Here is a 17,357-nt window from a genome sequence, read left to right on the forward strand (position 1 = left end):
CAAGATAACAGTAAAGGTTTGACTGGGCTGAAATCTTGCCTGGTGATTACACAAAGGAGAGATTTGTGTCTAAGATTTTGAACTTTTGCTTTAGGTGGGCTATACCATTCGATTTGAGGACTGTACCAGCCCTGAAACAGTCATCAAGTACATGACAGACGGGATGTTGCTCCGAGAGTGTCTGATTGACCCTGACCTCACGCAGTATGCGATCATCATGTTGGATGAGGCGCATGAGAGAACAATTCACACTGATGTGCTCTTTGGATTATTGAAGAAGGTAACTGGGTACACTTTGGTGACCCTCCTAGCTGTTGAGAACTGAATTCTGGGAATTGGATTTGAGTACCTGTGCCTTTTTGGGTAGTCCTTTTTTAAATTAAAAAGAAATTTTTAAAAATTGATTTCAGAGAGAGTAAGGGAGTGGGGGAGAGAGATACAAATTTAAATGATGAAAGAATCATTGATCAGCTGCCTCCTACTGGGGATTGAGCTCATAACCTGGGCATGTGCCCTGACTGGGAATTGAACCATGACCTCCTGGTTCATAGGTTGATACTCAACCACTGATCACACCGGCCGGGCAGGGTATCCTTTTTAGTAAGCACATCACATTTCCCTTTAGACAGTTCAGAAACGGCAGGACATGAAGCTGATTGTCACCTCAGCTACCTTGGATGCAGTGAAGTTTTCTCAGTACTTCTATGAAGCTCCCATCTTCACCATCCCTGGTCGAACATATCCAGTGGAAATATTGTACACAAAGGAACCTGAGACAGATTATCTGGATGCCAGCTTGATCACCGTCATGCAGATCCATTTAACAGAACCACCAGGTAGGGGGGAAAGAGGATTTTTTCCTCTTAGGCCAAAAGTCAGTGTGGTTATCTTTTTCATTCAGCTTTCTAAAAATGCCTTTTAAATATTGTGTTAGGCTTACATGTTTGAAATGGCGGTGGTAAAAATAGAAATAAGATTGGTGTGCAGGGTTTAAATGCACCTATTTAAACATAGACACGAATTATAAATAAGCAGAATAAACAAATGGCTAAAAACCTCTTTATTAGAGGTTGGGATTTGAGTGTGCTTTCTGTCATTTGGAGCTCTGTTAATGTCACTAGGGGCTTTGGATAGGAGCCACACACACAAAATAAATTAATGCCCTGTTCTCTTCTTAGGTGACATCCTGGTCTTTCTGACTGGTCAGGAGGAGATCGACACTGCCTGTGAGATCCTGTATGAAAGAATGAAATCCCTGGGACCTGATGTTCCAGAGTTGATTATCCTCCCAGTGTACTCTGCTCTTCCCAGTGAGATGCAGACGCGAATCTTTGACCCAGCTCCACCCGGCAGCAGAAAGGTAACCCTGGGCAGAAATGAGGCTCCCTTGTGCTTGCCCTAATGGGGATTGCTTAGGTATATGTAAGTCTTGTTTATTATGTTTTAGAGACTGGTCCAGTCAGTTTGCTAAGGAATGTGGGTTTTGTATGTGATCCCTGCTTCTTTTCTTTTTTTCATTGGACAAATATTTTTTGAGCATCTTTCAGGCTTTGGGGTAGAACCAGGGTGGCAGTTTGAAGACTGGCCTCTTTCTACTGTGGGGCATCCACTAGCAGACATGCCTTTAACATATAGTGTGAAAGTGCTGTTGGTGCTCTGGATACCCAGAAGGGGAGCACCCAACCATGTACAGTGGGGCCTTGACTTACGAGTTTAATCGTTCCAAGACCGAGCTCATTAAGGAGCTAGTTAAGGAGCTCGTTAACTCAAATTACTCTGTCAACTCAATGCAAAAAAACCGCGGGAGAGGGCTGGTATCTCAAAAAACTTGTTAGTCGGGACACTCGTAAGTAAGGGCCCAATGTATTCTTACAGGAAGTAAGGATCCAAGCTAGTCTTGAGGAACATGTGGTTGTTCATCTAAGCAAGAAGAGCAGGAGGACAGGTGTTCTGAGTAGACAGCATAGCCTGTGACAGCCTAGAGGCGAGAGAGTGTTGCCATTTCAGGGAGCTGAGTAGTTCCAATAGTTGGAACTGAGGGTGCATGTGCACATGTGCATGAGGCGATGGAAAAGGAGAGAGATGGATTTTTAAAAATAACAGCTTTATTGAGATATAATTTTCATACCATACAAGTTACTTCTTTAAAGTATACAATTCAGTGGTTTTTAGTATAGTCACAGAATTGTGCCATCATCAATTACCATTATTGATGGCAATTAGTCATTAACCATTAATCACTACAATTTTAGAACAATTTTATCACCTCTCAACCCCCAACCCCCCCCCCCCCCTGCTTCAAAACACACTTATATCCTTTAGCAATCACCCTCTATTCATCCTTCTACTCAGCCTCTGGAAACCACTATTCAATTTTTTGTCTCTATGAATTTATTCTGAATGTTTCATGTAAGTGGGATCATATATTATGTGGTCTTTGGTAACTAGCTTCTTTGATGTAGTATGTTTTCAAAGTTCATCCATGTTCTAGTATGTGTAAGTACTTCATTTCTTTTTATTGCCAAATATCCTATATAATAAAAGCCTAATATGTTAAGTGTCCGGTCATCCATTCAAACAATCAAAGTGTAATATGCTAATGATATGCTAAGGCTGCTCAACCACTTGCATGATGTGCACTGACCACCAGGGGGCAGATGCTCCGAATGGTAGGTTAGCTTGTTGCTGGGGTCCGGCCAATTGGGACTGAGTGCTGAGCGAGACGGACACACCTTGGAGCCCTCCTGCGGTCCCTCCCCAGCTGGCCAACCTCCCGCGTCCCTCCCTGACCCCAATTGTGCAACAGTGGTGTCCCTCGGCCTGGCCTGCACCCTCTCACAATCCGGGATCCCTCAGGGGATGTTGGAGAGCCAGTTTTGGTTCGATCCTGCAGGCTAGGCCAAGGGACCCCACTAGTGCACGAATTCGTGCATTGGGCCTCTAGTTGTAGAATATTATTTATATCCAAAATATGAATGTACCACATATTGTTTATCCATTCATCAGTTGATGGATTTGGGTTGTTGCCACATTTTAGCTATTATGAGTAATGCTACTCTGAACATTTGTTTACAAGTTTTTGTATGGACATATGCTTCATTTCCTTAGGAATGGAAAACAGATGGATTTGAAAAACATTAAGGAGGTAGACTGGACAAGACATAGTGGGTGCCTGAAGTGTAGCGGAGAAGGGCAGGGGAGAAGTCAGGAATGACTCCCAGGTTTCTGGCTTGGGCAGCTGGATGGAAGATGGTGCTGAGGAGGGAAACATGGAAGAGGAGCAGGTTTGGGGGGAAAGATTGTGATGTCTTCTCTGTTCTGTTTCTGATGATTAGACTTTTTTTAATTTTTATTTTTATTTATTTTATTTAAAATATATTTTATTGATTTTTTTTTTTTTTTTTTTTTTTTTTTTTTTTTTTACAGAGAGGAAGGGAGAGGGATAGAGAGTTAGAAACATCGATCAGCTGCCTCCTGCACATCTCCCACTGGGGATGTGCCCGCAACCCAGGTACATGCCCTTGACCGGAATCGAACCTGGGACCTTTCAGTCCGCAGGCCGACGCTCCATCCACTGAGCCAAACCGTTTTCGGCTAGACTTTTTTTTTTGAGAGGGCTTCTGCAGCTCTGTGGCAGGTTGAAGCCTCTCAGGGCCGGTAAGGTGCTGGCATGATTTGAGATGTTCTGGTGCCTCCTAGCAATGATTTTTCCAAGCAATTGTGTTTTATTAGCTGAACCTCTGGGTGGAAGAGCAGTGGCAGTGCCAAGCTGAGACCAATAATCTTCTAGATCACGTATACTGCTGCATACACGCAAACTGTGAAATTCCTCTGCTGCCTCATGGTTCATTTTATGATTAGGAAGAAAAAAACTCCCTCTTGTTCCACATACACAAACAGCCCATTTTGTAGTCCAGATGTCCCCGTGGGGGAAGAAAAATCTCATTTTGCCCTGGCGCATGTGATGCCAGGAAGTCTGTGCTTTCCCAGGGTGCTAGAAAATTAAAATTGTAGTAATCAACATTGGATCTAGAAAATGAGATAATGTAGCCATTTGCATCAAATGAAATTGGCTTTGAGTGGCCTTTGCTTTTTCCTATTCCACTTTTCCTCTCAGGTACCCACCCCCCTTCCAATCCCAAGCTAACCCTTAAAAAGAAGGCACCTCCCCTTTTGAAGCCAAACTGAGATTGTGCTCTCTAATCCTGTAGGGAGGGAGATTGCCGCACCCTCCTTTGGGAAGATGTTGGAGTTCAGAAGTCCTGTTTCCTACCTCTTTAAAGTGCACAGCTCAGGGTGAACCTGCTTAGCTCAGTCCAGTTGTGTCCCCTCCATCTGCAGGTTGTGATTGCCACCAACATTGCAGAGACATCGCTGACTATTGACGGCATCTACTATGTGGTGGACCCTGGATTTGTGAAGCAGAAAGTTTACAATTCCAAGACAGGGATCGACCAGCTTGTGGTGACTCCTATTTCTCAGGTATGGCAGCTTCTACCAACAGCTTTCCTGAAAATCCTGGTCAATCCATTTCTGACATTTTTTATGGTTTTGTATTTTGGACTTTATTGTTTTCAAAGATGAACTTTTAAGGTCCTGGGTGCTTTCGGGAGATAAGAAAGATTTTGTGTTGTTTGTTTTTAATCATTAGATAGTGTTTCAACATTAAAAAGCCCCATAAAATTTGAACTTAAAATAAGTTTGAATCCTAGCACCATAGATTACATAATATGGGTAGTAAGAGCCTATTTTTATTTTATTTTTTTAATATTTTGTTATTGATTTCAGAGAGGAAGGGAGAGGGAGAGAGAGATAGAAACATCAATGATGAGAGAAAACCATTGATTGCCTGCCTCCTGCACGACCCCTACCGGTGATTGAGCCCGCAACCCTGGCATATGCCCTTGACCGGAATCGAACCTGGGATCCTTCAGTCCGCAGGACAATGCTCTTTCCACTGATCCAAACCAGCCATGGCAGAGCCTATTTTTAAAGTACTGTACTTAGCCAGCGATATCTGAGATAGTAACAATTCATGAGATGATCATGTGTTTTTTGGTAATTATGGAATAATTTCCTGCCTAAATTATATTTAAAATGAATAACCTGATTATCCTTTTAGAGGGCAGTTTGGCCATAATTTAGCCAAAATTTTTAAAAAACCATTTCTTTAATTGGAACCTAACAGTTCCAATATATCTGAAAGTTAGGAATGGTTGAATATATATCTGAAGGTAATGCAGAAGGATTTTCACTGAATGGCTGTTTATATTAAAAGAAACTGGAAATATTCCCTCCAAAGGGAAGTAGTTTAATAAAATATGTTATATCCATGCCATAGAATGTTATATGGCATTAACATGGTGATGTGTATCTATATTTAATGACATAAACATATAACTCTGATATATTATTTGAAAGAAGTGAGCTATAAAATAGCAGGGATAGTATGATCCAATTTTTGTTTAAAAATAGATGGTGTGCACTTGTGCACAGTGTATGTGAACCTGCCTGAGACTTGAAAGTATGTAGTTGAAACGTTAGTTGAGGTTATTTTTCAGTGGTGCTGCTGGTTACTGTGCTAATGGGTGAAGTACATTTTTTTTCTCTTTACATTAAAAAAAAAATTTATATATATACATATATATTTTTTTTTTATTTCAGAGAGGAAGGGAGAGGTAGAGAGAGATGGAAACATCGGTGATGAGGGAGAATCATTGATTGGCTGCCTCTTGCACACCCCCCTATTGGGAATCGAGCCCGCAACCCAGGCATGTACCCTTGACCGGAATCAAAACTGGGACCCTTCTGTCTGCAGACTGACGCTCTATGTACTGAGCCAAATCAGCTAGGGCCATCAGGCTATTCTCATTTTGAAACTCAAGTAATAGTAGCTAACACAAGTAATAGTACCCTTGCAGGGTACTTACTAAGTGCCTTACCAGGTACTGTCATAGGTACTTTCACTTACATGAACTGATTACATTCTTGTGTCAATACTTTGAGGTAGATATTATTATCCTCATTTCTTTCTTTTTTTAATATTCTTGAAAATGTCATTTATTTATTTTTTAATTTATTAAATCTTTATTGTTCAGGTTATTACAGTTGTTCTCTTTTTCCCCCCTATAGCTCTATTCTCATTTCTCAGATAAGACCGAGACACAAGAGGGGTTAAGGCAGTGGTTCTCAACCTTCTGGCCCTTTAAAACAGTTCCTCATGTTGTGACCCCCAACCATAAAATTATTTTCGTTGCTACTTCATAACTGTAATTTTGCTACTGTTATGAATCGTAATGTAAATAAATATCTGATATGCAGGATGTTCTTAAGCGACCCCAGTGAAAGGGTCGTTCGACCGCCAAGGGGGTCTCGACCCACAGGTTGAGAACCTCTGGGTTAAGGTCACATTGCTGGTGGAGCCAGGATTTGAGCCTGGGCAGTCTGTGCATGTGCTCTGTACCACTTCTCGGGGTAGTGCAGGCAACTCACAGAGATGGAGAAATTAGTTACACTTGCCCTCTCTGATTTGGAGAGACATCTTAGAATGCTGTGGAGTCTGCTACCTTGTGTGGTTGCTTCACTGCCTTTGTGTGGTTAGTGACCTTTCATACTACATCCTTTGTTTGGAGCTGGCACAGGAATTTGCAAATCCTGTTACCATTTGTAAGACAGGTTGTTTTGTCAAAAAATGGGCCCCTTCAGATTGCTATTCAATGTTTCCTAGCAACCTGTGGCTAAACTACTTATTTATATATACACATATTTTTTAATATGTTTTTACTGACTTTGGAGAGCAAGGAAGGGAGATGGATAGAGAGATAGAAACATTGATGAGAGAGAAAAATCGATCATCTACCTTCTGCATGCCCCCCATTAGGGATCAAGCCCACAACCTGGGCATGTGCCCTGACTGGTAATTAAACCAGAGACCTCTTGGTTCATGGGTTGATGCTCAATCAATTGAGCCACACTGGCCAGGCCATATCTATATTTTTTAAATTCAAAAATTAGCACTCCTCTCCCCTAAGTACAGAAGTAATATTACATTATTTCTGAGAAATATAAAAAATTTTAAATTACCCATAATTCTATCACTACTGTCATAATTTTGATGTTTTCCTTGTATACACCTTTTTCCATGTTTGTTTCTTTCATGATTGTAATTCTAATAGTCTAGTAAGTATGTTTTGTATATTTTTAAGTATTTAATTCTGGTTATTAATGTAATATGTGTTCAATATTGGATATTGATAAAGTAAAGAAAATAGGACCCATCTGCAAGCCTACTGTCAGTTAGCCACAGTTAACACTTCAGGGTATTTCTCCCCAGCTTTTTCCTTCTGGTAGTTTATACTAGGTCATAAAGATTTTTTTTACAAAATCAGTATTACATTGTTTTGTAACTTGCTCTTTCACCTATGTGCGTGAACATTTACTTCTGGCATTGAGGATTTTTAAAATGGCTGTAGTCATCGTTGGTATATTAACTGTTTTAGTTCACTTACATTTTTGGCATTAACTGTCATCTTGTTTTATGCTTTGTCTTTTATGTTGTGCCACACTATTTTGGAGGTATATTTCTGTGATTTTATAATATTTCTTCCATTCACTTTGTCTATGTTTGCCTCACTTGAACAAACTTTCCTGAAATATTGAGTGTCGGAGAGGGGATAATAATAACATTGGTAGTCTTGGAAATGGTCCTAAAGGAAGTGAAATAAACCCCATTTCGGATTTTTGCCAGTAGTTAAGTACCCCTCTTTTAACAGATTTCCTGGGTAAGGCTGTTAGATGATGTTTAACAGATATGTTACTTTTATATGCTCACTCCTCCAGGCTCAGGCAAAGCAACGAGCTGGCAGAGCTGGAAGAACAGGCCCAGGGAAGTGTTACAGGCTGTACACAGAACGAGCCTACCGAGATGAAATGCTGACCACCAATGTGCCGGAAATCCAGAGAACCAACTTAGCAAGCACAGTGCTCTCGCTCAAGGTAGAAATCACTGTCTTGCTAGAATGGCTTGGTGGAACAGTCCAATGCTGTGGCCTTAGTAAATTAATCTCAGTCTTATGAACCTGGTTAAATACTTTAGTACCCTCATAGAACCATTCCCTTTGAGTGAAATGGAAATGGCTGTGATAACAGCCTCTCCACTGTGGGTCTAGGGCTAAGTTGGCACATTTGCGGTGAACACACATTTTTTTTTCCTTACCATGCTAACCAGCAGAATGTTTGCTTGTAAAAGATTTTAGTTAGGAGCATTTTCTAAAAGGATATTAGAAAAATCTAATCAGTGCCAAACTATGGACAAACATACTTCCTTCATCCCTTTAGCTTTTCGATTCAATTCTGTTCTTTTAGAACGGAAGCAAAACTCCCAGTCCAAAAACTTTGCAGAGGAAGCTATCAGTGGAGGTTTCAGACTGGCTCTCTGGGGGCTTGGTTTTCATTCTGCATCATTGCTCTTCCTCCCTCAGGCCCCAGTGAGGACCTTCATTCTCCTTTGGCAGGGGGAGCCACAAGAGTAATTTTCCAGATGATGGCACACCCCCAACCCCCAACACAGATGCTACCCTGGAGGCCTGGCACTTTGCTGGTGCAGACTGCTCTGTTGTAATTTATTATTCATTCCCTGTGAGAGACGCTAAAACAGAGCTTCAGAAAAAAACTTGCTCCGGTCTCTGGAGTGAGAACAGAGAGGCATGTGTGGCTCAAACTTCTGCTCCAGGCTGTGTGTTCGTAACAAATTTACCTGCGAGGCCCTCTGGTCTGTATTCTCCTCTCGAAAGGGGGTGCTATTAATAGTATCTGTTGTGGAGATAAATGAGATAATGCCAGGTCAAGGCAGTTGGCACATTGCTTACTGATTGCTAACATAATTTCTTACAGTCATTGTTCATACAATAAACATTTATTGAACACCTGCTGTGTTTATGGTCATGATCAGTTTATAGGAAAGACACAGAAAGCTTAGGTCTTACCACATCACCCTATGTACACATTTGGTTAATGCGTCATTCGTTTGTTTCTTTTATTCATCAAATTAGGATAACAAATGTATTGATGGCCTGCTCTGTGCCAGGCATGGAGCCTTGTTGTGTCACTGTATCTCACCGTTATGAACTCTTTGAGAGTAGGGGTAGTATCTTAGTCATCTTCATATTTCTGCCACTGAATATGATACATGACACTTCCTAGATGCACAGTGGAAATTATGTATGCAAGAGACAGGACAATCTGGCGTATTGTCTTTTTTTTTTTTTTTAATTATGGTGAAATACACAACCATTGTTACCTTTTAAAAATGTAGTTCAGTGGCATTAATTACATGCAGTGTTGTGCAGCTATCACCACTATCTATTTCCAGAACTTTTTTATCATCCCAGACAGAAACTCTGTACCTATTAAACAACTATCCCTTCCCCGCCTCCAGCTCCTAGTAATCATTATTCTACTTTCTATTCTTTATGAATTTATCTCATGTAAGTGGAATCAAACAATGTTTGTCCTTTTGTATTTGGCTTATTTTATTAGCATAATGTTTTCAGAATTCATCATGTTGTAGCATGTTTTAAAATTTCATTCCTTTTTAAGGGTGAATAATATTCCATTGTGTGTATATATCATGTTTTGTTGATCCATTCATCTATTGATGGATATTTGGGGCGTTTTACCTTTTGGCTATTGTGAATAATGCCACTGAACATTAGTGTACAAGTATCTGTTTGAGACCCTGCTTGCAATTCTTCTGGGTATATATCTGGAAGTGGAAGTACTGGATGATATGGAGATTCTATGTTTTACTTATGGAGGAATCACCAAATTGTTTTCCATTCCCACCAGCAATGTATGGGGATTCCGATTTCCCCATATCCTTGCCAATACTTCCTGTTTTGTGTGTGTGTGTGTATGTTTTTTAATAGCCATCCTCCTAGTGGTATGAAGTGGTATTTCATTGTGGTTTTCATTTGCATTTCCCTGATCACTAGTTATGTTGAGTATCTTTTCTTTTTTAAACATATTTTTATTGATTTCAGAGAGGAAGGGAGAGGGAGAGAGAGAGAGATAAAAACATCAGTGATGAGAGAGAATCATTGATCGGCTGCCTCCTGCATGCCCCACACTGGGGATTCAGTCCACAACCTAGGCATGTGCCCCAACTGGGAATCAAACTGTGACCTGGTTCATAGATCGATGCTCAACCACTGAGCCATGCTGGCTGGGTGGTTGAATATGTTTTCATGTGCTTCTTGGCCATTTTTATATCTTCTTTGAAGAAATATCTATTCAGGTCCTTTGCCCGTTTTTTAATTTGTCTTATTGTTGTTGAGTTGTATGTATTATCATTTTTGAGGAGTGTTTTTAAAGTGTCTGAGAAAGTATATGCTTTCTACTAGTCTTGAGTTTTGTGTGGCCCAGCCCTGGAGAATGCTGCTAATCTTGCTGATGGCTTCCTAATTGCTGTTGAAGAAACCGGAAAGAAAGCCAATAAATAGTCTTTTTTCACTGGAGAGGCTGACCTTCCCATCACACACTTTCTTCCCTTCTCTTCTAGGCCATGGGCATCAATGACCTTCTGTCCTTTGACTTCATGGATGCCCCACCAATGGAAACCTTGATCACAGCCATGGAGCAGCTGTACACACTGGGGGCCCTGGATGATGAGGGCCTGCTTACGCGCCTGGGCCGCAGGGTAGGGGACACACTTAATTTCTGGTGCTTTTGGAAAGATACCCTGGCCAGTCTTCTTTACTCTTTGTTTTGTGCAAAATCAAGCTCTGAGGCTCTGGATAATTTTGAGCACAATTTTAGATGCCTGTTTTTTAACTGCATTTCCCACTATTTTATATCTTATTGATTTTTAGAGGGAGGAAGGGGGCGAAAGAGGGAGTCATTGATGTGAGAGAGAAAAATCGATCGGCCGTCCCACCCCACCCCCCACACATGCCCTAACCGGGATTAAAACCGCAACCTGGTTATGTGCCCTAATGGGAAACGAGCCTGCCACCCTTTGGTGCATGGGACAATGCTCCAGCTAACTGAGCCACACTAGCCAGAGCTTAAAATTGTTTTTTTACAGAAAAATAAATTTTATCCAGTCAATTTTACCTTGGGATATATTATTGAGTCTAGCCTTAATTTTAACAGATGTCTGTAAAATTTCCACCTACCATAACAGTAGTTATGTTCTTGATCACATGTATTTAATTGGAATTTCTCTGGGAAATAAAAACAGCAATGTCTTCTGATAGAGACAGGCATTCCACCCACATCATCATGCTTGGGTAAACCTCCTATGGTCTGTTTACCAGAGTCTCACGTTGGCAAGTCCAGATGGAGCTTCCACAGGGAAGCAATTGTAGTTTCTTCTTCTCCCTCTAGATGGCAGAATTCCCACTGGAACCAATGCTGTGCAAAATGCTGATCATGTCTGTGCATCTGGGCTGCAGTGAGGAAATGCTGACCATTGTGTCCATGCTGTCTGTGCAGAACGTTTTTTACAGGCCCAAGGTAGGGAGTTCGGACCCACGTTCATATGAATGAAATCAGCCATTGCCACTCCAGTGCTTAATGTGGACACTTAACAGGGCCGTGTAGGGCTTCTTGGGACTGCTGGGTGTTCATTTAGTAGCTGCTGGGCGGAAAATAATCTCCTTTCCCACTGTTTGGCAGGATAAACAAGCCCTCGCTGATCAGAAGAAGGCCAAATTCCACCAAACCGAAGGAGACCACCTCACCCTGTTGGCCGTGTACAATTCTTGGAAGAACAACAAGTTTTCCAACCCCTGGTGCTATGAGAACTTTATCCAAGCTCGTTCTCTGCGCCGGGCCCAGGACATTCGCAAGCAGATGTTAGGCATAATGGACAGGTAACATCTGGTGTCTTTTCCCCATGTTTGAGTTGAACTTCCTTGAATGTCGTGTCTGTTCATCTCTGTATGTACTGTGGAGCTACAGATTCTTCGCATAACTCTTCTCCAGCTTTTCCATTTTTGTTATACTCCTCTCCACGAAAGGGTGCAGCTGAGAATCACTTCAGAATGTTCCTGAGAGCCCTGGCCAGTGTGGCTTGGTTGGTTTTAGCATAATCCTGTGCACCGAAGGGTTGCGGGTTTGATTTTCAATAAAGGCACATACCCAGGTTGTGGGCTCGATCTCCAGTTGGGGCATGTGTAGGAGGCAGCCGATCCATGTTTCTCTCTCACATTGATGTTTCTCCTCTCTCTCTCTCTCTCTCTCTCTCTCTCTCTCTCTCTCTCTCTCTCTTATCAATCAATAAAAAGTTTCTGAGAGGAAGATAATTTATTGTTGAAAAAAATCTCTTTATTTACAAGCATCTGAAACATTATTAGTCAAGTTAAATTAAGTCTCTGGCTCTTATTGTGTCCATCTTGCCCACTTGGGAGAGCTGCCCCTTTAGTACTCTTAGGGCTAGAAGAAGGGTCCTGGTGCCTACTCTGGGGACCCTAGATGGGGGTGTTGGGCACCGTCATCTTGGAAGGTAGAATCTCTGAAAACAGAGTTGTCTCACATCTTTGTCCTCTCTTGATTCATTTTCCTGATAGACACAAGCTGGATGTGGTTTCCTGCGGTAAGTCCACAGTCCGAGTGCAGAAGGCCATTTGCAGTGGATTCTTCCGAAATGCTGCCAAGAAAGACCCACAGGAGGGTTACCGGACACTGATCGACCAGCAAGTGGTCTACATCCACCCTTCCAGTGCTCTCTTCAACAGACAGCCGGAATGGTAGGTGGGCAGGCCCGGGTCTGGGAGCTGTTCTGGGCAGAGAGAACCTGCAAATCTATTGGCGCTTTGTGTTTGTGCCTTTGCCCCCCGCCCCAGCACTTCCTATTCTAACACTGCCTATATTTCTAGGGCAGCAGAAGGGTGAATTAGGCACAGTCAGACTCTTGAGAGCAATAAAATAATGGGAATGAGAGGTAGGAAGGATCTTTGAGATCATTTAGTGAGGTGGTTTAAAGAAATTTTTTCAAGTAGCATTTAAAAAAAATTGTAATCTTACCTATCCTAATATAAAACGGATTTAAGACCATTGTGCCGCCATGATAGGAGGGTTGGAGATATGGAGCCTTGCCTGCTTGGCTTTCCCCCATCTCCCTGTGGCAGCTCCTGAGTCTCCTCTCCAGGACCCTAGAGTTCTGTGGAGACAGCCTGAAAAACCACCGTCCCGTTTCACAGAGCAGGAAACAGGTCCAGAGAAGTGGTGTGATCCACTCTGTCAGTGAATAGATGGAGCCAGAGCCAGGTCTAGAACACATGATTCTGACAGCTTTCTTGTGCTTAGAGGTGTGCAGCCGCCTCGGTATTGGAGTGTGGTTGTAATAAAGAGAGACTACAGTCTCCTGAGGGGTCAGGCAGGAGAGGTGAGAGGCTAAAATGCAAGCTCAGCTGCGGCCCATCGGGGACCTGGGTGACTGGAGACTCGATCCTGTCTTTATCCCCTCAGGGTGGTGTACCATGAGCTGGTGCTGACCACAAAGGAGTACATGCGTGAGGTCACCACCATCGACCCCCGGTGGCTGGTGGAGTTCGCTCCTGCCTTCTTCAAGGTCTCCGACCCGACGAAGTTAAGCAAGCAGAAGAAGCAGCAGCGCCTGGAACCCTTGTACAACCGCTACGAGGAGCCCAACGCCTGGAGAATATCCCGGGCTTTCCGGCGGCGCTGACAGGCAAGGCTTGTTTGTCTCTCCTGCGGCAGTGGCCCAGGGCTTGGACTCACTCTTTTTGTTGAAAAGCTGACCATGAGGATACGATCTTAACTGGACATCTTCCAAACTTGATTTGCATTTCTTCCCTTGTGGTAAAATAGAAACAGGGATTTACGCCTGGTTTGACCAGAATGTCCAGCCTGCACTACCCCAAGTCACTGGGGCCACCTGGGGCTCACAGCCAACACGGGGTACACTGTATCATCTCCAAGAAAGGGGTAACTCATGCAGCCCTGGGATGGGAAATGGGTTGTGAGCATTGGACACCTGGACATGCAGACAGATGGACACGATGGGGACCCTGATGCCCTAGCTGGTACTGCGTGGAGGAGGGAGCCATGAAGCTCATTGAAAGTGTTGGCCCCACTTCCTGCTCCTGTCCAGCCCTTGTACTTCCCCTTGACCCAATAATATTTATTTTCTTAAGGAAACAAAAATGGTTTTCTGTGAAGATTTCTTTGAGCTGAAAGGTTAGGATATTGGCCTGGACTCAGGGTGGGGGGACTTAGTATCTGGGGCTTTGGTGTACATGGTGGAGAGTCCCTTGAAACCAGAGCCCAGGGCCTCTTTAGGCTGAGAGGTGATGCACAGCGCAGATCTCCAGTCTTAGCACCTACACTGTCCCAGCCCTGCCGCGGGTCGCCCCACGATTAACCTCTTCCATGGCACAGGCTCTCAGGTCTGGCGCCTGAGTGGTTACAGATGCCACACATTGACTACAGAAGGCTGTCCCTGGCTCTCCCACCTACCACCCTCACCATGTGCAGCGTATCCTATTTCCTTTTGAAACGTGCAGTAATCACAAAGCTTTTATTTTGTTTTCCCTGAGGTCCTTGATGGGCTTTAACAAAGGGTTTTTATGGCCAAAGCTTCCCCTCCCTTGTCCCAAACAGAAAACCAACATGACACCTCTCAGAGCCGGTTTGTGCTGCCCAGTATCTGTGCTCTGGGTCTCTCACTGCGTGGTGTGCTCTTAGCATTCTGTTGTGGAATAGCCACTTCCCGGTGCCCAGTTATTTTTAAATTTTTATTTATTATTATTATTATTTTTTTTTTAGAGAGAGACAGAAACATTGATTTGTTGTTGCACTTATTTATGCATTTGTTGGTTGCTTGTATGTGCCCTGACCGGAGACGGAATCCACAGCCTTGGCATATCAGAGCAACACTCTGCCCAACTGAGCTGCCCGGCCAGGGCTTCTCACCGTTTTTGAGGAGGCTGTTGACTAGGAAGAACATCAGACGGGTGCTGCCAGGCCGGGCTGTGGGACGTCTGGAAAGCTGCTCTGGATGTGGAGCTTGTTTAGAAGCCCCTGGGCAGTCAGGCACCTTGTATGTTGCCTGCACTACCTCCCCCATTCTAGTAAGTTCTGAAATTATGTAAATACTAGAACTGCCATAGAAGTGTAGCCAGACATTGAAAGACTATGCAACATTGCAGGAAATGAAGGAATGTAGGCTGTCATTGGGCCGCAGACAAATCCGCTCCAAAGACACAATTCAGAGAACCAGTGAGGGGAATATAGGCCAGGGAGTCTGCCGGCTGAGGTCCCTGCCCCTCTTGAGCTGAGCGTGAGCCTTGGATTCTGTTTGAGTGCGCTCCTCAGGAAGCCCAGGCCTGTAATAAGGGCAGGGGGATGTTTGTGTGCTAACACTTAAGGCCTTAAAGGGAGAAGAGTGCAGGGGCTGACAGAGGAAACGGAAAAGGCCGTATTGGCTGGGCATCCAGCTCCCCAGTCTTAATTCCAGCCCAGGTCTCCAGGACCCAGCTCTGGGCTTCGTAGCCCACCTGTCCCAGATGAGTGACCAGCACTGATGGCATTGGCACCTCTGAGATCATAATCCCTGAAGATGGACTTTGTGGATAAGCTCAGGTTGAGAAGGGGATGTTTAACAGGCCAAGGTGAGAGACAGGGCTGGTCATCTTTCTGGGTTTTTGGTATGAAAAATGAAGGATCCCAGCTCTGTGGGTGTTCTTGAACATCCCCCTAGGTGCTGGGCTAACTTCTCTGCTATCACATGGTGGGGTCTGACCTGACTGTCCATCAGGAAACGCATTGCCCAGTCTGCTCAGAAGGGGGCTTGCAGCGATTCAGAAGGACTCTGGCCTGCTGCTTCCACACAATGGGGCCCTTGTTTCTCTTCCTTGAACCAATATTACCCGAGGTTGAATGACAACCCTGGAGAGGATGTGGGTCTCATGCAGGGAGCTGGAATCTTCTTGGCCATTAAAGTCTACTGTTCACTGCACCCCTGCGGGAGCCCAGCTCAGGAGTTTCCTGCCCCTGCACATGTGCTGAGTCTGTGCTTGTTTGTGGATGTGGGGGGACTGTCCCCAGGGGGCATGTGTGAGCTCTACTGCTGGGTCAGGCTTCTCGGCCCTGGGTTCACCTTCATCCAGTCTGGAGCACGTTGGTTTTGGCTCTTTGGCCCGAGGAGTTTCCTGGGGGGCTGGTGTAGCTGTCTCCTCGGAGCAGTGCCCCTCCAAGTTTAAAGCTTTGAACAGAGTTGTGAGGAGCGGCTTGTTAGTGAACATTTTAGAGGTCAGAGGTCACAGGTCTCAGCCTGCAAGACGTTTTTCCATGATGCTGATTCTCATCTAAATCCCTGTGTCATGTGCAGTGCTCAGGACCTGTTTCCATTCCATTCAAATTTTTCACCTTCTTGCTGTGATATCCTGGCTTTAATGTGGAATTAAATTATATATCATTATGTGTATATATATATATATATATATATATACACATATATATATATATATATATATATATTTTACACTTGTATTTAAAAATTTTATTTTCCTTGCTCTAAATTTTGAAAACATCAGTACATTGATATTGTGTTTCTAGGGGAGTAAAATGTTGCTTTTTATTTGTAGGTAGTGGTCGAGAGGCATCCCTTCCTGTGAGGACTGTTGGGTCTTAGCATTAGTGCTGAGCAGGAACTTAGGGTGGAGGTGTGGCAGGCTTGGAGGGTAGGGCAGTCCAGCCTCAGCATGGCTGTGGTTCGGATTTAACTGGCGAGCGCCTGGCTCCTGGGAAGCTGTTTGCACAGGGCCTGGGCCTACAGCGGCCTCGTACCTCCACAGAACCCCTTTGTCATACTCACACTCCTTTCTCTAGGTGTCACTGGTTTTTCAGCCTTGCCCGCCCCCCCACGAACACATGGCTCCAGTGTTCTGCTCTCCCCCAGATTTGGGCAAGGAAAATCTGCTGATCCTCACTTACCTTTTCCCCCAAAGATCTAGTGTCCTTTTCCTACACTGGCCAGAACCCAGGGCTTGTTCTGGGTGCCTTTTTCTGTTCTCCAAATCCTCTCCAAACTCTTGTCCCCAACTTCAGCAGAAACAGCAACCTGGAGCCATGGCAGGAGCGGGGACACGCTGTGCGTGGCTCACGGGAGCAACTGTGATCACAAACCACAGGCCAAACCCTGCCTGAACACGCTCCAGGAGGCCTCAGAGCTCAGTAGCCCCACCCCCACAGGGAGGGCAAGAAGCACTGGTCTAGATTACAAAGTGCCCTACGCACATGATTTCAGGGTGTTCCCACAATAATCCTGGGAGGGGAAAAGAGCAAGTATCACTGCGCCCATGAACCCATTTTCCAGAGGAAAAAGGTGACCT

General features: G+C 44.0%; 1 protein-coding gene across 1 annotated transcript in view; it reads left to right on the forward strand.

Moving 5' to 3' along the window:
* DHX8 (DEAH-box helicase 8) overlaps window positions 1–16,450 on the forward strand; it is a 29,224-nt gene extending 12,774 nt beyond the window's left edge. Inside the window, exons 14-23 of the mRNA XM_059670295.1 lie at window positions 95–280; window positions 626–836; window positions 1,179–1,360; window positions 4,342–4,482; window positions 7,840–7,995; window positions 10,559–10,696; window positions 11,386–11,514; window positions 11,677–11,873; window positions 12,570–12,749; window positions 13,471–16,450. Of these exons, the coding sequence (XP_059526278.1) occupies window positions 95–280; window positions 626–836; window positions 1,179–1,360; window positions 4,342–4,482; window positions 7,840–7,995; window positions 10,559–10,696; window positions 11,386–11,514; window positions 11,677–11,873; window positions 12,570–12,749; window positions 13,471–13,690 (1,740 nt within the window). The 3' untranslated portion in view covers window positions 13,691–16,450. The remainder of the gene's footprint in view (window positions 1–94; window positions 281–625; window positions 837–1,178; window positions 1,361–4,341; window positions 4,483–7,839; window positions 7,996–10,558; window positions 10,697–11,385; window positions 11,515–11,676; window positions 11,874–12,569; window positions 12,750–13,470) is intronic.
* Window positions 16,451–17,357: the final 907 nt, after the last annotated feature.

This window comes from Myotis daubentonii, chromosome 16 (assembly GCF_963259705.1).
Source record: "Myotis daubentonii chromosome 16, mMyoDau2.1, whole genome shotgun sequence".
In the NCBI taxonomy this organism is placed as follows: domain Eukaryota; kingdom Metazoa; phylum Chordata; class Mammalia; order Chiroptera; family Vespertilionidae; genus Myotis; species Myotis daubentonii.